Genomic DNA, 25,701 nt, shown 5'->3' on the forward strand with positions numbered 1-25,701 from the left:
GAAGCTCATACTCAGCAGGGTCTTCCTAGCTTTTTCTCTTTAGGTCCAACTTGGTCTAAAAGTTTAGGGACCGAGAAGAAATTAGGTTCTGATCGATTCTCTTACCATTTCTTCCTTTAGTATTTTAGGAAGTGCCCATGATAACTTAAGTGACAATATTCTAAGTTGTAGAATGATTACGTGTGCACATGCACACACACACACACACACACACACTCTCACCAAGTAGCATCCAGAAATCTACACATTAAATTAGTAATTATATTATCTCTTAGAAAAAGAATTGTGTATGTCAGCAGTCCCCTTATATACTTCTATGTAATATTCTGGTTTTAAACAAGTATATATTACATTTAATTTTAAAAAGGGATAGCTACTCTTTCTTTGAGGTGAATGTTTCTTGCCCTCTAGCTCCTTTCTCAACAATCCTCTTCCCCGGAACTATTTCCTGAATTCTATCATTCTCACTGTGGGAACTGCGGCTGGAGGCAGGGGATCTAGTTCGAGGTCATACAACCAGAGGCAGATTTTCCTTTGCAATTACTAAAGAGAAATGCTGATTTTTCGCCTGTCTCCTGGTTCCTGGCATGGACTCCAGGTAGAGACAATTGCCTAAGAAATGTCAAGTTACTATTACTCTAAACAGTGGTCATGCCAAGAGCCTCTGAACTTTGTCCTTTCAGCCTGTGGCTTCCTGATTAGGATAGTTAACCCTAGACTTCCTGCTCAGTTCCCCTGAGAGTCTTGACATTTGGTGTGTGGAGTTAAATAGAATTTTTAACATTTTCCTCACTAATGGCGCTGGCTTTAAAAATAAATGTGCATTAGAACTCTTTGTTTTGAAATGCGGGAACACCTGAGGAAGCGTCGAGTTCAAATGCACTAAGGTCTGCGCTATGGCAGACCTCACTTGAGCAGTGGGATGGCTGTGGCAGAAGGGCGGCAGCCTGGACCCCCAGATTCTAAATCAGACTCCAGCATTAGTGCTCTGGCCCCTAGCGGGTCACTTCACCTGGGGCACTGGTTCCCTCATCTCTAAGGGGAGCACTTTTCCATTGAGGAAACTTTCAATGGTTTCTATTGTCAAAGTGCCAGAGAGGGCACGCCAATCGTCCAGGACCAAGCCTGCCCACCTGCGGAGGCCCCCAAGGCAGACTGCGAGCTAGGGAGGGGTCAACCTTGAAGAGCCTGAATGTTATTCAGTCAGCAAGCCCCATTAATTCCACCTCCCAACTCCAGCTTTCCAGCTTTATTGATATGTGATTGGCATATAACATTGTGTAAGTTTAGGGTGTGCAAAATGATGATTTGAGACAAATACGTATTCAAAACGGATTACCACAGTAAGGCTGGTTAACACATCCGCCATGTAATTACAGTTGATATAAGTGTATGGTGAGAACAGTGAAGATCTACTCTTTCAGCAACTACAGTCACCAAGGCCATTTACTATGCTCCGTCTTCATCAGCCCCACCTTCATCCACAGCCCCATCACCTCTCACCCGCAGGGGTCTCTGAGCCGACATCCCCTCCTTCGCTCTTACTCCCTTTCAATCCGTTTTCTACACACTGGTCAGAGGGACCGTTTTCAAAACACAAAAGTGATCATGTCATTCTTCTGCTCAAAATCCGTTACTAGCTCCCCATTTCCCTCAGGAGAGTATGCAGACACCATGGCCCTGACCTTCAAGGATCCTCAAGGTCTGCCCTTCATATCCCTCCTGGCAATCTCCTACTACCCTGTCCCTCTGTCACTGAACTCCAGCCTCCTCGGCCTACCCACAGCTCAACTGAATCAAGCTCCCTACTAGGTCAGGGACCACCTTCCAACTTTATTTTCATGGAGCACAGCCTTTTCTTCACCTGCCAGCTCACAGCTGAGATGGCACTTCCTCCAGGATACCTCCCTGACCCCATGGTGAGATCTGACCTCCTATTACACACTCTCGGGGCACCTCACACACCTCCCCTGGACTTCACTTGTGCACACATGACTCTCTGCTTAGCGACTCCCTTCCCAGCTAAACTGAAAATCCTGGAAGACCAGCCCTGAGGCTGTCCACTTCACTGTCATATTTCCAGTGTCCAGCAGGGCGGCTTAGTGGCCACTCAGTAAATATTTGTTGCATAAACACTTGAGTGTTAAAGCAAACCAAACCTCTACCCCTAGAGAAATATTTCAACTAGGTGGAAACTTCCATTATCAACTTAAGGTGTGAAAAGGGGAACCTGTTCTTGGGACCCAGTGTGCATGGAACACATAATGTAAGAACAGCAAATGCTGAGTTAAAGGCCTTTGAGAAGTCATAGGCTTTCGGCGCAACTCTAACAATACCGAGAGGCACCCACGTGCAGAAAAGCTGTGTACCATCTTGAGATTTCCAGGTCCTGAGACAACCTGTGAATTAGTTACAGGGCACATCCCTCCTGTCCCATGGGTGCCTGGGAAGATGGCAAAATCCCAGGTTCAGAAAAGCAGGTACAATGCGTGCAGCAGACAAGGCCCCGTGTGAGTCCGTGCAGGGCCCTCACCATCCTCTGTTAGCCCCTCAGTTTTAGGAGAGGCCGCATTCTTAAGTTTATAACAATGGGGGAGGCACTAGACGATCACGTATGCACCTCACAACAACTCCTCTTAAATTTCCCATCCACCCCAAAAACACAGTAAGCAGCAAATGCAACAACTATTTCCTGTTAAGGAAACAAATTCTGCTTTGGGGGTCATGCCCGCCTAAAGTGCATTTGAAGTGGATCCCAAAGCACATTCAGCCGTCCAGATTCAGCTCGGCATCCCCGACAATTATGTTAGCGTGGCGAATTTCACCCTTCTGGCAGTCTAGGCCCTTTATTGTCCTGAAAGCTCATATTTAGTAACGGGATTTGCAAACACATTTCCCGAACCTATACATTTACGCAGGAAATTGATCTCCACCCGAGCCATTCTCTGAGGAACTGTCAGCATCAGCACTTGACAGAAGTAGCCCTTTCTGCGCCAGGGCCAGCGTTCTGACAGCAAACTGGCTTCCAGACTTCGAACAAGGCATTGACAAGGAAAGGCAATCTCTACTGCTTCAGCCCAAAAGAATGAGTATCTAGAGTCCTCCATGGCTTTTCCCTTAACTACCTACAGCGCAGATAGTCTTGTTCTGCAAAATTAAGCCATTTAAAAGGACAATGGAAGCAGACAAGATGAATGTCTTATACTTTGCTGTAAGCGGTGTATGAGATTGCACCAAACAGAAAGGAGTTTACCCAGCCTCTGAAGGATCGGCTGGGGAAGCCAGCCTAGAGTTAACCCAGGCAAAGGACAACCCACAATACACCTAATTCACATGCAGATAATGGGAATCAATTGCACCTGATCCCTCTGCTCCCTGATGGCTCCTGACTCGATATTAGGGGATATGCTAAACTCTAAAGGATTGGCTAATTTGCCCAAGACCTCCTAATCACAAAATACCTTGCCTCTGGCCGGTTCCAGTCCCCTCACCAGTTACATGGCTGCTATACTCCCCCACATTGATACATACCCTTTCTTGGCTCCTGGGATCCAGTCCTCCCTGGACTCTCTCCTCATCCATCCCTTCAACAGGCCTATTCTCTGTGTTTCATCCTGAGATTTAGACTGTTGCTCACCTTATGCGATAGCTTCAAATACCACTTTGGATGAATTTCTAACAAAACTGTACCTGCATCCTAATGCCCCTGAACTGCAAATTTGTACCTAACTGCCTGCTGTACGTTTCCACCTGGCCATGCCAAGAAACACCTTAAGCTTGACATGTCCCACACCAAGCCTGTCCTCTCTCGCCCCCCACCCCCAACCTGCTTCATCCCTGTACTCACACGCTGGAGAGCCACGCCTGATCACACAGGCCCCAAATTTCAGTCTCAGATCAGCCCTCTCCTTCAACCCCACTCCCGTACTTAATTAGGTTTGGCAATGCTGCCCTCTGTAAACTCTTACCTGCTTCCTCTCCTTCTCCAGGCCCACTGTGACTACCTCAGTTTAAGTCTCTTGCCTGGATGGTTGCATCAGTTTCATTCCTGATCTCGCTATTCCACACACTAACCTTAGTTCTGTGGTCATCTTTCTAAAACATCGATGCGATCCCATTAATCTCCTGCTTTAGAATGTCAATGGCTCCCCATTGCCAAAGGCAGGGATTTCCACGCTGCTCCTATGACAAAAAAATCTTAAGCATGATTCTCAATAGATGCTTATTTATTTATAAATTATATCCATGGATTTTCCAAGTATAAGTCAAGTGTTTATAAAGTTCAATTTCTTCATCTTGGATAAAATGAAGGGATTTTAATATTTTTGCCTGACCCCAGTGGATTAATTTGTAAGCCTGCTGGAGTATTCACCCTGTGCGCTGAGGACAGAGGGTAGCGTCTATGCCAGTCTCCCCAGCAGAGAGGATGCGGTCCAACCCCGCGGCCTGGCACCCAAGGCGCTCCTCAGTCCAGCCTGAACCCATGCCTTCAGACACACCATCCCACTCCTCCACCGGCTCAGCTTCGTCCACTGGCTGCTCTTCTCCACTAACATGCTCTTCACAGTGAGCATGGATAGCACAGCAAACTGAGGCTTTGATCGCACATCCCTCCCTGATGTCTAGCTGTGTGACCCAGAGTCACCTTCTGTGGCTTCCTGGGCCTCAACTTCCCCTTCTGTAAAACAGATAGAGTAATACCTATACCGTGCAGAGTTGTTGTGAGTGCTAAGTGAGGCAAAGTGAGAAGCAGTACAGGGCCAAGCCCAGGGGAGAGGCTTAACAAGTGGCGTTCAGAGGAGCAGGAGTCGTCGGAAGTTCTGTTTCATACGCTCCTCCCTCTACACATGCTTCTCCACGTTCCAATAAACCATTGTAACTTAAAAATGTATTTAACACACCTAGCCTAACCAAACACTATAGTTCAGCCTAGACTGGCTTAGACTTGCTCAGAACGCCTAATTAGCTTGTAATTGGGCCAAGTCATCGAGCACAATGACTACACTGCAGCGTATCAGTTGTGTACCCCCGTGACTTCAGCACTGACTGGCCGCTGCGCTCGCTGTCCCTGCCCAGAGTCACCAGAGAACAACGGATCACTAGCCCGGGAAAAGATCAAAATTCAAAGTATGGTTCCTACAGACTGTGTATCACTTTTGCACATTGCAAAGTTCAAGAACTGTAAGTCAAAGCATCGTGAGTAGGGGACCATGTGTACTTAGATTTTGTGGCTCTTTTCTCCCATGGGCAGGCTTCTTAGATGCCCTTCAATGTCTAGTTTAAAACATCACCTCCTCTGAGGAGAATCATGAATCCTCCCAGGGTGCTGTTTGTCACTGAAAGCTCTCTGCCCCCAGGAACCACTTGCAAGCCTTCATTGTGCATCCTGCCGATCCTTGCTTATTCCGGGGAGCGAGGATTTGATTGCTGGCCTGCATGTCTGTCTCCCCCACTAGACTGTTCCTACTTGAGGAAGCCTGACATTAATTTCAGAGTTCCCAGCATTTAACAAAGTCCCTATCACAACACAGATGCCCAGTGTAAGTTTACCAATATTTCCATAGGCAAAGGGGAAAGAGGACTGCTTTAAAATGCATGCATCTACACATTTCGTGCTATCATGCCGGTAACTTAATGAATTACAAAGCACTTTCACGTGTTTATAAGGAACAGGCTATTAGCTCCCCCTCTGCACTGTAGTGACTCATAAAATAGATAATAAATTAAAGGGAAGTGACTGTTTGACAATATCCTTTGATGACAGTTTACTCTTCCATCCTGATCTGAAGCCAAGTTAATGCTATCGTAAAATAATGCCATTAACTGCAATTGTGCAGTTCACTGAGCCATTACTGTTGTCAAAAAGTGAAATTATATTCAAAACCAAAAACAGAGGCTAATATAGGAATAAAAGGCATTAACATGCAAACAAATTATATACAGGAGAAACAGGAATAGCAATGTGACTGGAATTCCAGCCCAGGCTCAGCATAAACAAATGATTACATTTTAATACTTAGTCATACATGAACAATGAAAACAAATCATCCTGGCAAGTACCTCCGAGTTAAATTCTTATTTGTTTAGAAAGACAGAGGCTTATGTGTTCCCTCCAACTGCAGGAGACACTGAGCATGCCGGAGCTTTATTCAGACAGTTTTGCTGCCTAACATATCCCAGACCTGGAGGATAAGCTGGCATATCATATCATATTTCCATAAGGAGAAGCTGAACTGGTGGCAGGGCAGTGGAGGCAGGGTGTGGGCAGAGTAAAGCGAGAGGCAAAATAAAGTGCAAAAGAGAACACCCAAGAGCATCAGGCAACTCCTCTGGCGCTGAAGGCAATTAGAGGCAGGACGGCAGCGCTGGCCCTGGGAGGTTAGCCCGACCAGGCCGGCCGTGGGAGGCGCGGCCCATGCCCCCGCGGTGCCTGTGCTAATGGGGCTGCTGGCTCCGTGCAGGCCGATGGCGCCTCCCGGACCACGGCCAGTCCCCGGTCCCCAGGAGGGGAGTCAGACCCCGCCTGGAGATGCTGCTGCTCCCAGCAGGGTGCCGAGTGCATTTCCCTTTCCCTGACCACTGACTCTCTTCCAAGGAGCGTGAGCTCACCTGTGCTGGCCCTTGGTCAGCTTTTCTCTACTCATTTATTGGGTGGATACAAAAATAAAGTCACAGCTGCCTGGATAGCTTTGCTGCAGTGGTGAGGATGCCTCTCCTGAAATTCCTCCGTATCATCATTTTCTTTATTGAAATCCTCTGAGCTTGGGGATGAGCGCACCTAAGCCTGCTCAGCCTGTGCCTCTCAGCAGCCCTGACGGCACTGGGGATCCACACTTCCAGTCGGCATTCTCTCTCAGGGCGGCCCCTCCCCGTGGCCAACCGCAGTTCACGTGCAGGCGAGTGTGTTTGTTGAGTTGGCCTAATCAGACAAGGCAGAACGTGAAGCCTCACTCTGCTGCTTCTTGGCTGTGTGACCCCTGAGCTTGAAGCTAAGCCTCCGCTTCCTTATCTGTGAAGGGGGACAGAGGCGGTGCCCCCATTCACATGGTATGACTGCCAGCTCACTCCGGGCGCTGTTGTCAGGGCTCGGGATCCAGCGTGAAACAAAGACTCCTGTCCTCCTGGAGCTGACATTCTAGCAGGGAGGGGGCATGAACGGAAGCACAGCTCACTGCTATGTAGCACGTTAACATGTGATCAGTTCTACAGGGAGGGAAAACAAGGTGGAAAGCAGAGTGAAGGGGAGGGGATCACAAGGGCCGGGGCAGGGCTTGCGTTGTGAAGAGGGTAGCGAAGGAGACGTTTGTGCCAAGACATCTGGGGAGGATGCGAAGGCCCAGAGTCAGGAGTCTGAGCCACAGCAAGGGAGGCCTGTGTGGCTGGCACAGAACAAGTGAGTAGGAGGAGATGAAGTCAGGACATCAGATTCTCCACAGGATTTTTGTGAAGACGGATGGAGATAATAAGGCTAATGCACCTAACCTGCGATAATAATAACCGTGGGCACTCGCTGTGTGACAGGCACGGTGCTAAGTGCCTGACACCCATTAGCTCATTTGGTCTGCACGACCACCCTGCAAGGGTTTCACATGCATGCCTGTTTTTCTTATGAGGACACTGAGCTTCAGGCAGACGAAATCATTTGCCCAAGGTCATAAACATTAGTAAATAGCAGCAGTAGAATTCAAACCCAGGTAGCCTCGCTCTGGAGACTGTTGTGCCTTTAGCCACTGAGGGGATGGGGATGAGGGTGGAGAAGGAGTTTGCGGATGGCAGAGCAGCCCCGGGAGGCTGGGATTACATGGAGGAGGAGGAAGAAGCAAGAACTGAATGAGCAGGTCTGCAACGGAGCAGAAGGCATGATGCACAAGACCAGAGCCAGCAGGGAACAGAGGGCACGGCACAGGATGCTGGGCCAGAGGGGTCTGAGCACTCACGCGGGCAAGTGGAAGCTGCAGATAGAAGCAGGGCCCACCCAGTGGGCCAGAAGCAGATGAGTGAACTCATGGGGCCGCAGAAGTCCGCACACTGTAGACCTCAGAAAGCACAGGTACCTGATAGAGGTATCCCTTCCTCTTCAGAAATAAACAGCAAGAATTGTTTAGGATAACATGATCAGTAGGCAAGTCTTGATAATGAATCAAGACACTAGAACTTCCTCTTACCAATTTAAATCTGAGGATTTGGAACAAGCACCCTGCCAACTCTCCTAGGTGAAAACATGGTAATGGCTAACATTATGTGTGTGGAAGAAGTACCAGACACTTCGTGGAGAACTTCGTACATGGATCTCATTTCATCGGAAAAATACTGAGAGCTGGTTTATCCCCATTTATGAATGAGGAAACTGAGGCTCGGAGAGGCTGGGTCACTCACTTTGTAAGCCAGGCATTTACAGGGACAGAAAAGTGACCCCTCCAAGGTCTGTCCAATGAGAACACTGAGCATCACTGAGCCAACAGTGACCAGCACAACACTAACCATTACCCCACACTGCCCCCTGTACCCTTGCCTCCAGCAGCATTGGGATCTGTAAGGAACGCAAACAAGCCGGGGGCATAGCCCATTGCAGCCCCATGCGCTGGGTCCTCTCTCTTTCTGAGTCATCCTTACAGACGCACTGTAGTCTCATTCCCATGGGCCTGGCCGGCAAGAAGGGGAGATGGTCAGTATCCATCCTGGGGGTCAGGGAAACACAGGCTGCTCAGGACTCCGGAAGTCCATAGCTCAGAAACCTTGGGGATCAGCTCAGCTGGTTGTCTGAGCTTTAGGATAAAAGGAACTGCAAGGAGTTTTGTCAACAAGCTCAATGCCTAGAAGATGATCATTTCAGCTCTTTCTGAATGTTCCTCGCTATGTTCTGTGTCTCCCAGGAGCTCAGTGATTCTAGAAAAGCCTAGTAGATACCGGTCATATTTATGGCCACCCAATATTTTTTTGGACACACTTCCTACAACTTAGAAATTTCCCATATTTTTAAGCCTGCCCTCCTATGGCACAAGCTTGAATCAGCTCTGCCAGCTCCCGTGGCAGCTACGGCATACGCCCGTGCCCAGAGACACAAGCCCCAGACTTAGACTCAGGAGCTAGTGGCACAGGAAGAGGGGACAGGGACACCACTTTCTTTGGCCATGTGAGAGAAATGAATAATCCTAAAAAAAAAAAAATGCCATCCTTGTCAACATCTCTTCCTCCTTTATCCAGCTGCACCCTGCATATGGATCCGGGAAAAGCCCCAGCCCTGGTACGTGTTCGCGTGCTGTGAGCACAAAGACAAAATGGAAGTTGGATCAGCTGCAGTTATGCACATGCAGGAAGAGGACAAAGGAATGACAGGAAACAGACACAATAAGCCCTCAAAGCAATCATTATATTACAATTTCCCACCAGCTGGCTTAGAAACCGCGAAGTGTTGAACCTTCTATTTTCTAGCTTCCAAAATAATGCGCCTTCCGAGTATAGGGAGAATACCCCCATCACTTCCCAATGTCCTTGAAGATCCACTGGAGAGCAAACGACTGCTGAAGAGGTGAAAATGAACAAGACACAGGAAATCTACCTTCCCTCAGTATGAGGTCTGAGACCCTCCCTGCACGCCTGCCTACATTTATGTTCCTGAGAAAGGATTCATATTAGGTCCTGGTTACCTTAGGGACATCTCATCTCACCAAATGTCTTCTCTTAGCCCCCCAAATGGACTTCAGCAGATACCGCTAGTGTCAATGATGCTTTGTACGCTGTACTGGGCATACAGTAAAGACTATCAGACCTCCCCACTCCTGAAGAAGCCAAAAGTCGCTTGAGTTCCAGCAGCACTGGATTCCCACTGAATGAAGAGCTGGGCTCTGCAAGGTGACATGCCTTGAGGCAGAGAAGAAGAAAGCATATGCACAAATGCTCTGCTCTGGTGGAGGGATGAGACGAAAACCAAAAGGGAGAAGACAGGAAGTGAGGGAGGGAGGGAGGAAAGGAGAGAGAGAGGGCTGGAAGAAGGGACAGAGGGAGAGAGGGGGAAAGGACAACAAAATAAAGCAAAAGGAAAATCTGGGCAGAGGATACAATAAATGAACAGAATATGTTCTTGTTGTAGATGTCAAGGTCTCACTTGCAAGATGAAATAAGATATCCTTGCCTATTAATCTGGAATCATAATGTTTGAATCCTTAAACTCCTCCAAGAAACTCAGCCCTTAGGAAGACCCACAGTTACCTCCTGTTTGGTTTCAAATAATTGACAACTCTCTCTCCAACTTGGAAGAATACCCTGAAGACTTTAACACACAGTCTCTGCATTAACTAAGTGACAAACCAGAGGAATTGAAACTGATACTTCATTTTTAGAATAACCTAAAAGACATATGTTTTCTGACATGGTGCAAAACACTAATCTCTTTCTATTTATCACCTGAAATCTCGACAAATGTTTTAGAATCCCAAATGATTATCCATTTCAGTTTCTTTGTCAAGCAAAAGGCCACGGTAGCCCATCCATTGTCATAATCAAAATGATGATGATTACGGACTTCTACTTTTTTTAATCCAACTAAACAGGTGGCTGACCCAACCCATCGCTCCAGAAGTGCACATGTGACTATGCAATCTGCATATTTATTCCCCTGTTCCCATGGTTTAAGGCCTCATTAGCACATGACCCAACACAGTTCTTAGCATAAGATTTTGCTGGAACAACAAGGAACCTAGGATTGCTTAAACTAATACAATATGAACCTGAGGTTTCAAATGGCTTCACCTTTGGAAAACTTGCCTTAGAAGGCAACCAGCAAAAGAAAAGCAGACCCAAAATCTAGAGAGATAGAGACAACCCCAGAGACATTAAGCATCTGAATCCAGCCATGCCTGAGGCCAATCTACCTCTGGATTTTTCAATAATGAAAAATACAATAAAGTCCTATTTCTCTTCAAGTCACCTTGAGTTGAGTGTTCTTCACCTGCACTGATAAGAATCTTGACAATACATTCCTAGTATGTTTTTTCTTATCTCCCATCACACATAACCAACCTGATCATACCCGTAACAAATCCCCAACCTAACTTTGCCTTGATAGCCAGGATATAAATTGTTCTTCTGCAGGTTGCATTTGAATGCCTCCATCTTGAAAGCCCTTTCAAAGGGCAGCTAACCTCTGCGACACTGACCATGAAACATCAAATCTCTTAGGTGCTCTAGCGTGTCAGCTTACTTTTTGGTCACTAGGATCTCAAGGACAGGCAGGTCAACTGCAAATACCAGCTCATCTATCATGTACAACCTCTAAGAGCCACACAAATACCAAACTCTCTGACTTTGCTCTCTCCACCCCCATGGAACATAGATTCCTGGAGTTTTCCCCATGTATCAAATCAAATGAAGAATGTAAGATGAAACGGTGAAGAACCTCAAATCATAAATCATGTTCAGTGGATGAAACGTAAGTCTGCAATGTGTTAAGATTTCCCTTTATCCCAAATAAGCTTATAAAGAACAATTATTACCTATTCATAACTCTCTAAGTTGGATTTTTAAGTTGTTTTTGATTGATGTCTGGTTCTAATTTTGTAAGGGAGTTTCTCCAACAGTGCAAATATGGCTGCATCCCAAAATACTGCAGAGCTAATAAGTTACTCTTACTTAAGAAGTACTCACTGTGAAAATAAGGTCCTTGACCGAACAATGAACTTGAACACATACTCCAAAGCTTTGAGAGTTCTTAGGATGGGCTCACATTGCTCGCCTCTGCTGGAGGTATCCAAGTAAGTCTTCAGCACCGTCATCAGTTTCCTGAATAAGGGATTGTATTTTCAAAATACATCTCTTCCCAACCCACAGCATGGTAATTAGTTTGCTCAGTAAATTATAAGGCTTTCAATCAAAGGTTAAAGGTGGTGCTATAGCTAAGCTTACTCACTCATTTACAACCACAAAAATAACTCTGCTTAAAAATTACATTTAATACAGAGAGTGAATAATTATTTCCTGCCTGTAAAAAGCCAGCAAAGAAAAACACTAGTGAGGAAGAAAAATCCTTTGACTAGGAAAACTAGTCGCAATCAGAATATGATGGGGAATAACGGTAGTGATAGTGTCTTTGTCAGCGTTTTTCCTACAGAAAATGTCCCAGTAATACCATGAGACTCCCTTGCTTAGATATTTTCCATGTTTATTTCCAGCAAGGCAGACTTCAAACTACTTAACCTCCTTTCAAAGCCCCTCCACTGGCCGGCTTCCCCCGACCTTCCCTGCAGCTCATCCCATCTCTAGGGCTCCGTTCCCTCTGCCCAAGCTAGAGCGAGCTACTTGGCATGTGCACTTTCTTCTCTCCAGCCTTTGAATCCCAGCGTTTATCACAAGTAGCTGCTCAGTGATAGCTGGCTGGCTGGCTGGCTGGCTGGCTGACTGAACACCGCCATGGACTTCTGCACCATAAAGTAGTCATCTCAGCCTGTGGGTTTCCATATTTTTATTTAATCCACATAACCCAGGCACAGGCTGGATTTTGTTAGAAAAGGGAGAGCTCAGGCTAGTGACAAAAAGAAAATACTCAAGTTCCGGGTGCCCCAGGCATCCTGGCAGGGCAAGCAGGAGGTGCAGGTACTTACTTGTAAGCTAAGGTAGCGCTGAAGTGCTGTTGAATGTAGGCCTCCAGAACGGTGTTGAAATGCTGGAATTTCCGGTCAGCAATGAGTCCTATGATGTAGATCTGAGGGAGAGGAAAGGAATCAGTGTTTTGGGGACAGACCTAGGGCAGGAAGCCATATTCACATGGCGTAACTGAACCCCTATCAAAATTTTTTACCCAGGAATTAGCTCACTACTATGTCTTTAGTTCTTTTCATTAAGGTAGTCTCTTTCCTAAAGTGTTTCACGCAGCTCTGGCCAGTGTGGCTCAGTTGGTTGGCATGTCATCCTATAAGCCAAGAAGTCAAGGGTTTGATTCCCAGTCAGGGCACATGCCTGTGTTGTGGGTTTGATCCCTGGTCGGGGCACATATGAGAGGAAACATACTGGTGCTTCTCTCTCACACTGATGTTTCCTCCCTCTGTCTCTCCCTCCCTTCTCCTCTAAAATAAATACGCATGTCCTCAGGTGAGGATAAAAAGAAAAAGTGTTTCATGCAGTATGCTACAGAGTATTATAAACTTTTTCATGGTCAGATTAAGTTAGAGAAATTTCAGGTTGTCATCGTTAGACTGCCTTCTTTATTACAGGACTTACCAGAGTCTTCAATATACCTGCATGCACCGTGACTCTCCAAGAGGGTGGTGCCTTGTTCAGCACTTCCCCAAGCGGCTGAATCAAAGGACCTTTTCATCAGGAGGCATCTGTCCTTACGGCTAACCTTCCAGGGGCCCCTCTTGCAAAGCACTAGACTAAGTCACAATTAACTCCAAGTAACCTCTTTATAAATGTAAATGTGACTGGCACAAGGAGTTAACACATTAACACTCTGCTGGTGACTGATAACAATGCAAATGTGTCTTAAGTTTATTCTGACACGGACACTGAGAAAACAGAAGTTGGGGCAGTGAGAGAAGGAAGAGACCATTTAGGAAGACAGAATGGAGAGAGATCGGATGGGGTTCCACCGTAAAAGGTTCTGGGTAGGTAGAGGGAGTGAAATGACGGGAGAGGTGGAGACTGAGAAGAAGGAGGAGGAGAGGAGGAGGAAGGAGAAGGAGGAGAAGAAGGAGGAGGAGAAGAAGAAGAGGAGGAGGAGGAAGAAGAAAGAAGAATAGGAGGAAGAAGGACAGAAGGAAGAAAGAAAGGAAGGAAGAAGGGGCAGGGAACGGGGGGAGGGGAAGGGGAGGGGGAGGGGAGGAGAAGGAGAAGAAGGAGAAGAAGAGGAAGAAGAGGAAGAGGAAGAGGAAGAGGAAGAAGAAGTGGAAGAAGAGGAAGAAGAAGAAGAAGAAGAAGAAGAAGAGGAAGTAGTAGTAGTAGTAGTAGTAGTAGTAGTAGTAGTAGTAGCAGCAGCAGCAGCAGCAGCAGCAGTAGAGGAGAGTTAGGACACACTGCAGGTTCTTTGCAACCTGGCCGGAGACTAGCTCCGGCCATTCATGGAAAGCCAAAGCGATTATTCATGACATCAAGTTTCCGGTACTTTCAACCAGCGCCAGTCTGACATCAACCCTTAGGATTCCCTTTCACTCATTCTGCCCACGCATTTGAGTGAACTCCAAACTTCTGAAGAAACCAGCAGTCCATTCATGGGTTACAGTTCCTCCAGAAGATTCATGAAAAGGGCCACAAGGACCATGTAACTTCTCAGGGTTCTCTCAGTGAGACACACTCAAATGTTTAACGTCACAAACACCTGTCTCCCCTCTTACCAGAGCATCAAAGACAAGGATGTCATACTCATTACTCTGAGAATGTTCCATCATGATGTTGAAAAGGGCATCCAGAGTATCCTGGAGAAACTGGACAAAGTAACAAAGATCGCATTACAAAAGAGTGCAGGTGACCCAGAAATCCACTCCTCAGGATGTACTCAGGAGAAGGAGAGCACACAGGCACCACGTGCCATGATCGAGGGGTCCAAGTTCACGAGGACCAGAACTCGGGGCACACCAGTTGTTCACCCACAGCACAGTGGGTGAACGTGTGGCAGCATTTTTACACAGCAGAACAATCCACAGCAATAACAGGGCAAACTACTTCTACCCGTAACGACGAGGACAGCCCTCAGGAGCATTGCGTACAGTAAGAGAAGTCAGACACAAAAGTGTACTCTCTTCATTACTCTGTTTTCATGAAATTCAAGAACAGGCAAAAAGCCCTCAGTGATGATGGTAGTCAGCTTGGCAGTTACCCCCGAGTGGGCTATTGACTGAGAAGCACATGAGGAAACCTACTGCAAGGCTACAGTGTTCTGGATCTTCATCTAGGGAGTGGGTACATGAGTGTGCATGTGTGCAAAATTACAGGGTAGGGCAAAAGTAGGTTTACAGTTGTTCGTATAGAAAATAATACAATAATTAATAATAACACAAGAATAAACTGTGTTTCATATACTCACAACTTGAAGCCTACTTTTGCCCTGCCCTGTACATTGAATTGTACTTTTAAAATAAGTGCTCAGTACATATTTTACTATATGTGTGTGTGTATATATATATATGTGTGTGTGTATACACACACACACACACACACACACACACACACATAGTAAATATATATAAAAATACTTCAATAACAAACAAAAAATAATAATGCAAAAAGGAGACAATGGAATTCGCTCCCAGATGTTTTCTCTAAGCTGCTCGAAGGTGACAGACCTTACAAAAGATGCTTGGGGAACTTCTCTGCCATTGCTGAACCACATAGGTGGACCAAAAGTGCACATTTAAAGCACTGATCCAGAAATTTGACCATTTTTTCTCCACATGTGAGCAAGTAACTAAACTCTGATATTCCTCCTTCTTAAGGGGTGGGTCAATATTTCCTAGAGCCTCTCAAAACACAGAGCTACCATATAAAAATGCTTCATCTCGGAGCTTCTAGCTGTACCAAGTTCTTGGTGGAAACAGGATCACCAGGGCCTCGGGGAAGCCCTTGTCCCAAGACACAGTGCTGGAGAGGAGGGTGGCTTTAATTAGATCTGAACATCAGACACCATATCTCCACTGCCATGCAAATATAATGATACACCCGACATCTGCATTCTTTTCTGCTTGTTTCACTTATAATGTGAGCCCTGACGTCTTTCCCTTTCGCGTGTCTAATGCATAATGTTCTCCTAGCACTGGAAACCCAGAATACTTTTTTATATCTGACAGTAGTGTGTAGGTAGTACTGAGAGATCATATTACTATAGCAATTTATAACAACACAAATAATAGTTACCTTTTAACGAACTTTGTATATGCTGTATGCTCTAGTTCAATTATTGGGTGCTATGTGTGAGAGAGACTATGCTGAGTAAGTTTTAAATATCACCTTGAATGCTCACAAACACCCTGAGAAGTATGTCACATTCATAGTATTATCACACAGAGTAGGAAAGCAGGTGAGCTGGGATCTGCACCTATAACTGGTCTATTTCCAGAAACTGAGCACAACCATAACTTTCTGCAGCTCGACATTGAGTGTCATTGAACCAAACCACCCACCAGGTTTCCCAGGAACGGTTTCTCATGGCAATTTGACACACTGTGTCCCATTGTCAGAGAAAAAGTTGTCCCCTCTTCCCAAAGCCACACGTGACTTAAAGCTCTGTCACTGGTTGATGAATACCAACCTTCACCACTTCCTCTCCATCCACAATCTTCAGTTTCTCTAGGTTCTCCTGTAGTAGTTGAGGTTTCATACGCCACTTCAGCAGACCGAGCAAGCCCACTAAAACCAAGTCCAGACGAATAGAATCACTATTACTGGCCTCCACTGTCCACATCAGGACCTCCTGTGTTCGCACACGCACTCACACACATGCGTGCACGCACGCACCTCTGGATGGTCACATTACCGTTCTGGGTGAGCTTTGTGGAGCACACCAGGGTAGAAATGGAGAACACGTCCCGGGAGCTGACAGAAAGCCCCCCGACGCTGCTGGCGCTTCGGCTCAGCGTGGACCCCTTGTTTTCCATGTGGTGTCGAGAGGAAGGAAGAATCAGGTAAGCACTGGCATCCTCCATCTTCTTGCTGTCCCCCTGGAAACAGTACCTTGGTTAGGTCCTGTCCCTGAGCCAAGGGCACACCCCCAATGCCACACAGAGTGTGCAGCAGCCAGGTTAGTGCTGCGAGGTGGGGAGGGTCTGAAAGAGCGAGGAAATCATCACAGAAGTAATGCACATCGGCCAGTAAGGCAGAGCTGCCTTTCCACAAAACTGGCAAGGGATCAAGGTTACATTCATGGAAAGGGGGTGATCAGCCAGCCACAGGCTCTGTGGACTTCATTAATGGCAAAAGGAAATTGAAGATTCCTGGATAGGATATTTTCATTCATCCTAAACCTTTGATATCTTAATACAGATGTGCACCCGCAAGATAAGGAATCAGCTTAAAGAAGGTGATAGCAAAGGCACTGGAGTCTGAAAGTCCTGCAATCTAGGCACTGTCCTACCATTCACAATTCTGAGTCATCTTGGGTACATCCCTTGCTCTCTGTGTGTCACACTTTTGTCATGATGAAGATGAGGATTAATCATATTACCTACTTCCTATACATTCCAAGCAGACTGAATGGCAGTAATGCACATACACAACTTTGAGTGATGCCCACGTGAGTCCCGCGGCATGCTGAAGTGAAAGAGGAGATGCAAGCATGATGAGAGTTAATATCTACTGAGCCCTTAGCCTGAACTAGATGCCACTTTAAGGGCTTTACACATCTGAGCTCATTTCATGTAAGCTTCACAACAATTACAACTGTTGTGGATATTATTATCCTCATTTTGCAGATGAGGAAACTGAGGCTTAAGGAAAGCAAGTAAAAAGAAAACTGACTGCAAGAGGGCCTCCACCCACAGTGAGTTTGCAGTCTGGTGAGAAGAATGGCTTCTAAGCGGAGAACTTGCTTGATATGTCCTAAATGACAAAACAGGCTTTTTCACCAGAGGGGTCACTGGGAAGCACGCAGATGTCATCGAGGCAAACACTTCCCGCTTTCTGATCACAGTCTAAGGCTCGTGATGCAAAAATGATGAAGGCTGACATCTGTCCCCTTTACACATGGCCCTTGCACATAGGCCATCTCATTGGCTTGTCATAAATATTCCCATCACCACTTAAGAAAAAGGAAAGTGAGCCTCAGAAAGAGATGTGAGATGAGTCCACAGTCAGCGGCGGGACCAGGACCCTAAATCCTGATTTCCCATAAGCCACAGGGAGGTATCTGTCAAGTGTTCTGTGTGGTCATCTGCACATCCCACAGAGGGGCTTCCAGAGTCACCAGCCCTCTCTGCGTGTGATGATAGTCTTTTCCTTCTGTTGAGTATTCTGTGCACCCACCATTGTTGTGCTTCTATAAGCCGTCTTGTGTAATTCTCACAGTTATCCCTGAGGGCTCGTAGATGAGGAAATGGAAGCCCAGAGAGGCTTGGAGATCGTGGATAAGGCCACAGGGCGGGTGAGCCCCCGTGTGTGTGATCCTGGGGTCCCCGTTGTGAACCATGAAGCCATCCTACCGTCTCCCCCTTGCTTCCTGCAGCCCCCTTCCTGCAGAGTTAGTTCCGACTCATCGCACCTTGAGGACCACCAAGTCGTGGCATCCGTCCTGCAGCGTCGTCCCGTCTTCCTTCATCAGCTTCACGTAGGACATGGCAAAGTTCTTTTCTCCTTTATCTTTAGCTGGAAATAGCATTGTGGGGTCAAGACAATGACACAGGGGCCACCCAGCTATGCCCCGCCTCTTGCCTTAGGAGTGCTGCCGAGATTTGGTTGGGTACTCACATTCCAGGGATGACCGATGTCGAAACATGAATCGCAGATGGATCCTCTGCATGTCTTCAATAGGGACAGCCACCTCCGCAGACAGAAACCAGAGCTCAGGAAACCATGAGTTACACAGCCCCCCTCACTCCCTCACCGACGCCCCCCAACAAAAGGCAGCCTGACCATTTAACTGAGAGCACTACACGCTGATTTATTGCCCACCCATCAAGCCCGATGAACTGTAAATAAATGACATAAGAACTAGCTATGAAGAGAAAATAAAGTACCAAATGTAATCCATTTGGCAAATTGCAATCCCAGCCAATGAAAAGAGGTCTGTAAATTATAGTGAGGGAAAATGAATCTCCCCAAATTGATATAAAAGTCACATAACTTGAGCAGAGGATGCGATGCGCTGCAAAGTGTGCGGTGCACGCTCTCCGCACACACTCCAGGAGTGCTGGCTATTGCGGCAGGGCTCGGCAAATGGACAATGGTCATTAGGGGCTCTGCCTGAGGACTCCCGCTTATGAAAATTAATGAAAATGCTGGAATCCAATAATATTTGAGTAAATCCTAGGGCTCATTACCATTCTTGTTTCGACACACATCCAGATGCTTTTGTCACTAAGGACACTGAGACAAGATAATCACTCCTCAGTCACCGCGGTCTCACTGTCCAGAGGGTGGCCTGCTGCACCCTTGAGTGAGATGCTTTTGGCCTGGCTCTGGACTGTCGTCCACCCCCGCCTCCCAACACCAAAGCCTACAACTCCCTCTGTAATGTGCAGTTCAGGCCAAGGCAGAGCTCAGCTACCTGGGAGAAACCACTTTGATTTTTCAAAGGGACAAGCTTACACTGTACAGATGACTATTAAAATCCAAACACATGTGTTCTTTGGGGCATTTTCTGCTCCAGACAATGAAAATTGAGCCTGAAGAGGTCCGCATTTGTGTGTTTCAGACAGAACAAAAGAACCGAGGGCCTCTTGGGCAGCTGCAGCCCAATTTGTTCTTTTCCTGCATACCAAATGGATACTATGACCTACAATCATGTGAAGCACTGGCCATGCTGATGAAAGTCCCTGCAATTCACAGAGCTTGTGGTCCACATGGGGCGACGCATAGTTCCACCAACCATGGGACAAGGGCTAACAAAGGGGTATAATTGGGGTACAACAGAACACAGAGAAGAAAACACTACCTTGGTTCAATAGTTTTCTGACCCCAAAGTTGGGCAGGTCATCATTTTGAAGACAGTGAGAGCAGGGAGACCCACGGAAGAAAACAGGGATATAGGTGACTAGGCAAGAACCTCTGAGGCTTGAATAGTGATCTCTGTGAAGCATGTTATGTGAACATCTTGAGTTTGGCTTCAGAGTACAGGGGGAGTAAAGACTGCTACAAGTTACAAGAGATATTTGAAGCTGTGATCAAGCTTCACTGTTTGCTGAATTAATTCCAAACTCTTCTTCTAATGCATGATATTCCCTTCTGCTCAGTGTGACAATCTGGTAATATGAATATCTGTGATTAATGCCACTTGCAGGTATTAAGTGGCCTTTTATAGCCTCGCATTTGCTCGCAACTTCTGTCACTGCGCACTGCTGAGTAGACTGACACAGCTTGATGGGCTGGGTGCCGTCCTCAAGAGAACCGTCTGACAACCCACAGGGCCTAGGTCCTGGGCCAGTGAAGGGTGCTCCAGAGAGCCAGAGGGCTCACCCCCGGGCCACCATTTCCATGGCCTGTCACGCCATTGGGCACTTGATGGGATATTGCCTCAGAGCCCCTAGACACATGTTTGCTCCTATGATTATTAATGATTATTATTATTACCTTGACTGTTTCCATCCACCGTGGCTGTTTGACTTGATAGTACACGACAGACCGATATTCATTCATGGGCTTGTCCCCTGCTCCCACGCAAATTGCATTCTGAGCCAAGAAAAGCAAAGAGAGGGAAAATTCTACAGAACTGCCACTTTCTGTGCTTGGTAATTTTGGTCCCAAGGCCTTGGGACCTGGGGCCATTCCCAGCTCTTCTGCCAGGTACCCACCATGGCCCTTCTACATTACAGATTTATCCATGAATGTCCCCAGCCCCGAGAGCGACAGCTGCTTAACTACAGAAATTCTATCATTTGCATTCGGGAAGCCACTGGAGCGCGCCAGGGCTGACGTGGCTGCCTCACTGTCAACAGTAAGCAGTCCTGGAGTTACTGCCGCCTGCCAGTCCTCGTAACCCTATATGTTCCCTAAATCCGTGCACAAAGTTTACAAACAGGCTCAGATCAGTCAAGCAGCAGCCTGTGCTGATGGATTTCTCATGCGGACACATCAAAGTGCCAGCAGGAGCTGAAATAGTGGAGGGAGGAGCTCGGGTTTTGGACAGACACCCAGGCCGAGGGGCCGGGGGAACACATATTTACGAAGCATCTTCCAGGTCCCAGGCCCGTGCTAAGCTCTGGGTTATGGGCATAAGTCAGATATTAAACCTGACAGGAGGGTTCACAGTTTGGGGGAGGGATCATTAGAAGAGCAGACAAATCACTGAGCAAGGCAATGTGATGACAGGCATTTGTATTTACTACCACAGGGCCCAGAGAAGAGACACTGAAGTTCCAGCCGAGGACTCAGGGAAGATTTCTTAGAGGCAATGACAGTTGAGGACCTTGAAGAAAGACTCCAAGTGGGCTCTGAGCAGAGATGCGGGAAGGACATACTGAGCAGAATGAGCACAGAGCAAGCATATCTGTAGAGGATATTTATTCTTTGCCATAAAAATCACCCTGCAAGTAACGAGAAATTACCATCTAATGGAGTATGCCGGTTCCCAGTGCTCTCTCTCTCTCTGTTGATTCTAGCTATTGGGCCACCAAAAAAGAGTGAAGCTGGGATCCCCCAGAAGGGGCCTAAGTGTGGTTTTTATACCAGACCAGCATATTTTAACCTCAAGTCTGCAGAGACTCAGGGATGTGAGTTCTGTAGTTCCAAGGCCCAACATTTCAAAGCCGTGTGTGTCTGGGCATTTTAATGGTGAGGGAGTCCATGCCTCTCCCTAGATCCTGTCAGACTCTCCAACAGAACCTTGACACCAACCCTACCACCCCCAAGTTTGAATGACCAAACTGTCCACATGTGGGACCCCTCATGAGCCAAGTGAACCTGTGGGAAGGAGAGTCCTGCCTCTCTCATGGGACAGCTCCCTCTTTATTTCTGAGCTACAGGGAAAGGATGAGCTCCATATAATATTGACCGATGGTACTTGCGGCCAAACTGAATCTATTTGAAAATAAGGATATAGTATCTGTCCTTTCAGAACTTACCTCTAAAAAAAGAAAAAAAGAAAAAAGGCTAACCAGTAACTGGAAATAAGGAAAGACACTCAACTCTCCTAGTTTTCACTGGGATGAAGCCTTTCAGAAATTCTTGAGGCAGTAAACTAAAAACCTGCTTCGAGGTTTCCAACCATTCAGAAAGGGCTTTTTGTCTAGTGCTACGCTAAGCCCTTTACACGCACTACCTCACTCAGTTCCACCCTCATAACCCCCCTCATGATCACCGTCATTATCCCCATTTCACAGCTAAGTAAACTAAGACCCTGAGAGGGTAAGTCACTTGCCCAAAAAGCAGCAGTGGACTGCACCTCGGACCCACTACTCTTTGTCCAGAGTTCCTTTCAGAACAACCTAGATGCCTTCTAGCCTCCCAAGATTTATATCTAGTGACATTTATGGGCTTAGAGTTTCTGTAGCTCCAGTGAGTCCCTGTCTAGCTTATAAAATCTGAAAATACATATCTATCTCTAGTGAAAGTAAAATTGCAACATGGCAGGCAACTCAGTGCCACAAAGCTGTCCTGACACTGGAAATCTCTGATTGCCTAAGGCTGGAGAACACTCTCAGCATTATTCTGAGACAGGCCTAAGGCCCTCAACACTTCGGAGACAAAGTGGACATTACCCAGCGTGTCTAGAGAGCATCGCAATCAGGGACCGAGCCCAGTTTCAAGGAAAATATTGATTTGCATATGTCTCAAGTGAGGCTGTTTAATACTTTTCCCCATTGCCTGCCCCCTCAGCCTCTGATGAACAGCTAAGAGCTTCTACATGTTTTCAGGTCCATTAAAGAAAACCTGAGCAGGAATTGAGAAGCCTGGAGAATTAAAGCTGTTTAGGCCCTGGCAGACACACCTCAGAGGAGGAAAAGCAGGCTCCTAACTCAGGCCGTTTACCTGGTAGGAATCGCCTAAGAAACAGACGGCATGGTGATGTGGATGCGACTGGAGAGCCAGAGTGTGTCCTACACCAGCCAGGCCGCCTCCAGGGGAGGTGCAGATCAGCATCCCCGAGACAGAATAGAGCCTGGAGACTACCGTGCCTTTCCAGAAAAGACGGTAAACTGTCAGAGACACCTATTATGTAGATTACCTTATTTGATATTCACAAGAGGAAGGTACCACTGCTGGTCTCATTTTCAGACAGAGGATCTTAGATACAGAGACAGCGTGCAACTTGTTCAAGGTCATCCTGCTAATCTGGGCTGAGCTGGGCTTTGGCCTGGCTGCCTGGCCCTGGAAGGCCAAGCGTTAACCACTGCACCACACTGCCCTGCATGACCAACCCCCACCGGCTCCCGCTCACTGGTCTCCAGAGCAGCAGTCTCTCAGCCTGCCATCTGTCTGAACCTTTCTGATTCTTCTTCAACTTGCTTCAGGCATCCACATTGGATTGCCCGTTTGAAGTCCCTCCGTTCTTGTCCCGGGCTTTGTTCACCCCGCAGTGCGTCTGCCTTCTCCCAATGTCATCTGCCCTTCTGTCACCAAGTACTTACTGCATGACAGGTGCCATACACCTACTATTTCATTTAACTTGCAACCCCACGAGAAAGAGATTATTATTCCTCTTTTGCACAGACATAATCTTGCCCAAGATCACACAGCTAATAGGGGCTTGCATCGGAACCCTGTCTGTTTGATCCCAAAGCCCACCCATTAGCTTCTCTGCTACGGCCCTTCCTGAGCAAGGCTGTTGAAGCTCCCGAGTGAGCCAAGGACAAACATAACCAATGCTGTCCTCCGGCGCCGCTCTGCCAAGGACCGTGTGCCCTGGGGCAGGAATAGTCGGTATCCCTAAGAGGGGTTGTCCCCGCAGGAGCCCGCCAGCATCAGACAGGAGTGCTGAGTGTTTAAGTGTGCTGCCTGACACTTAATTAGGCAGTAATATTTATTTCTACAGCGAGAGAAAGGAAAGCCTCCCACAGGCTTCCTTAGCAATTTTCAATAGTCAGTCAACTGAACTCCTCCATACCTTCCCTAATAGATGAAACTGCAAATTATCACCACGACCCACAGTTGCCTCTGCACCTCAGCCTCCATCGTACCTGCCTGTATATTCTTCTGTGAGGAGGGTGCGGGCTCAGCCTGGTGGGGTGTGATTTGAAAGGGTAGCAGAGGTAGAAGCAAGAATGATTCAGACATGATAAGATGCGTACTTTCCTGTTCACTGTTTCCTAATTCGTCCTTTGGCGACATTGGAGGCAAGCAAATCGTGTTTTAAAAATGAAGCTGAGGTTTAAAAGTTCTCCAACAGGTAGCTGGATAAAAACAGCTTCAAGGCCATGGTCTATACATTTGTGAAATGCAAACAGCCTTTCAGATAAAACCCCTCTAACTTGGTCCTTTATGTTCCTTTGAGCAAAGTGTCTCTCATGTATTTTATTTTTCAAAAAGTTTCAGGATCCAACAAAAAGAGGATGAGTTGCTTGGATTTTGCTCAGCTACATATTAACTCATGGGGCCAGTCTTTAGGAACAACAAAGGCAATTGTGGGGATTTCTTTAAATTAAAAAAAAAATTATGAATTTTCCACAGAACTCAATAGAACTGGATTGGTTATTAGCCTCATTTTAAGATGAGAAATGAACTGGATAATTTTTGAAATGTAGAGGCATTATAGTGAAGTGTTAATGAGGGCCGGAAACCTAGAATTAACCCCCACTCCCACCTTATACCAACTTCATGACCTTGAGAAAATTGTCTCACCTGACAAAGGTTCAGGCTCTCCTGTAAAAATGGGGATAATGACGGCGATGCATCATACTTATCACGGTGCCTGGCCCATGGTGGTGCCCTTTAATGCTAGTTATTCTTGGGTAGAGGAAAGCAAAATCTGCCTAACCTCCAGCCCCAGGCCAGAGCAGATGACTTATCAACACTCACATCCCCATCCTACCGAGCTCTCTGATCACCTACTGTGGCCCGAGAGGAATATTTGCCCACGCTGAACCTTTTGCTGAGAGCGATTGCATTTTCAGCTAAGTATTCTGAAAGGAGAAATTGAGATGCAAAACCCTCCCACACACTGGACACAACTGCTGACAACCTTAGAGGAAATATAAGTAAATAAATGTAAACACGCTTGACAAATATTATACAGGACATATGCTGTAAAAATATTTATAGAAATGTGCTTCGCATTCTTGAATCCACTCTGCCGGCCCTCTGGAGACCAATTTACGAATAAGGTTTTCCACCAGAATTTCTGGCTGAGCACTGGGAGTTACATTAAGTGTTGGGAATGTCTGTTTTGAACACAGCCTGAGTTTCCACCAGCCCAAGGCTCTGTATTGATCCCTTTTCTTGCCATGATTTTGGCCTGAACAAACCAGCTCATGTTTCAATGAGACCAATATTTTAACTGCAAAAAGCTAACCTACAAGGTGAGGCCAAGCAGAAAGAAAAAAAGAAGAAGGGTCATGAAAGGAAAGGAGCAGATGTTAAAAATCTGCTTTGGTGTAAAGGAATAATGACATGAGGTCTTATTATGGGCTAAGGTGCTAACTGTGCCGCAAGGTGTAGGTCACATTGCTCAACGCCATCCCAAAGGCAGCTGGCACTTAGAGAGCAGAATCGGGTGGGAAACGCTAATCTCTCTGAGCAGAGGCACTCAGGGGGTCCTTGGCACCCAGAGCAACAGCAGGGTTCCTTACAGACAATATTTTGCCGTCCTCCGCGCACACACACATGATCACTTCCACGTTCCTCTGTGTGGTCTTGTTGTACTTGTCAAAGTCGCCTTGTAGGAGAGTGATGTAGATGTCGTTTCTGACATCCCCTGAGGCAGAAGGGGAGAGAGACATGAGTTGGAGTCTATGCCGCAGGAGAGACACTGACTAGAGGATGAGGACAAGGGGGGAGGGAGCGGAGGGGCCCCACCTTGATGTTTGTTAATGACATTAAAATCAGAACTGCTTGGAAAAGGCACTTTACTTCATCAGGGAAGTTGGAGAAATAGGTAACAAGGGGATAATGCAAAATCAGTTGCAAAGAGGG

At 46.8% G+C, this 25,701-nt stretch overlaps 1 protein-coding gene across 1 annotated transcript in view; it reads right to left on the minus strand.

Moving 5' to 3' along the window:
- Positions 1 to 25,701, minus strand: part of DOCK2 (dedicator of cytokinesis 2) — a 358,186-nt gene that overhangs the window by 277,010 nt on the left and 55,475 nt on the right. Inside the window, exons 14-22 of the mRNA XM_054568066.1 lie at positions 25,359 to 25,483; positions 20,206 to 20,304; positions 18,385 to 18,457; positions 18,179 to 18,282; positions 16,460 to 16,643; positions 16,235 to 16,332; positions 14,325 to 14,414; positions 12,597 to 12,697; positions 11,644 to 11,778 (exon numbers count right to left, since the gene is read on the minus strand). Coding sequence (XP_054424041.1) covers positions 11,644 to 11,778; positions 12,597 to 12,697; positions 14,325 to 14,414; positions 16,235 to 16,332; positions 16,460 to 16,643; positions 18,179 to 18,282; positions 18,385 to 18,457; positions 20,206 to 20,304; positions 25,359 to 25,483 — 1,009 coding nt within the window. The remainder of the gene's footprint in view (positions 1 to 11,643; positions 11,779 to 12,596; positions 12,698 to 14,324; positions 14,415 to 16,234; positions 16,333 to 16,459; positions 16,644 to 18,178; positions 18,283 to 18,384; positions 18,458 to 20,205; positions 20,305 to 25,358; positions 25,484 to 25,701) is intronic.

This window comes from Pteronotus mesoamericanus, unplaced genomic scaffold, assembly GCF_021234165.1.
Source record: "Pteronotus mesoamericanus isolate MK-2021 breed Mesoamerican mustached bat unplaced genomic scaffold, CSHL_Meso_final contig_2, whole genome shotgun sequence".
NCBI lineage: Eukaryota > Metazoa > Chordata > Mammalia > Chiroptera > Mormoopidae > Pteronotus > Pteronotus mesoamericanus.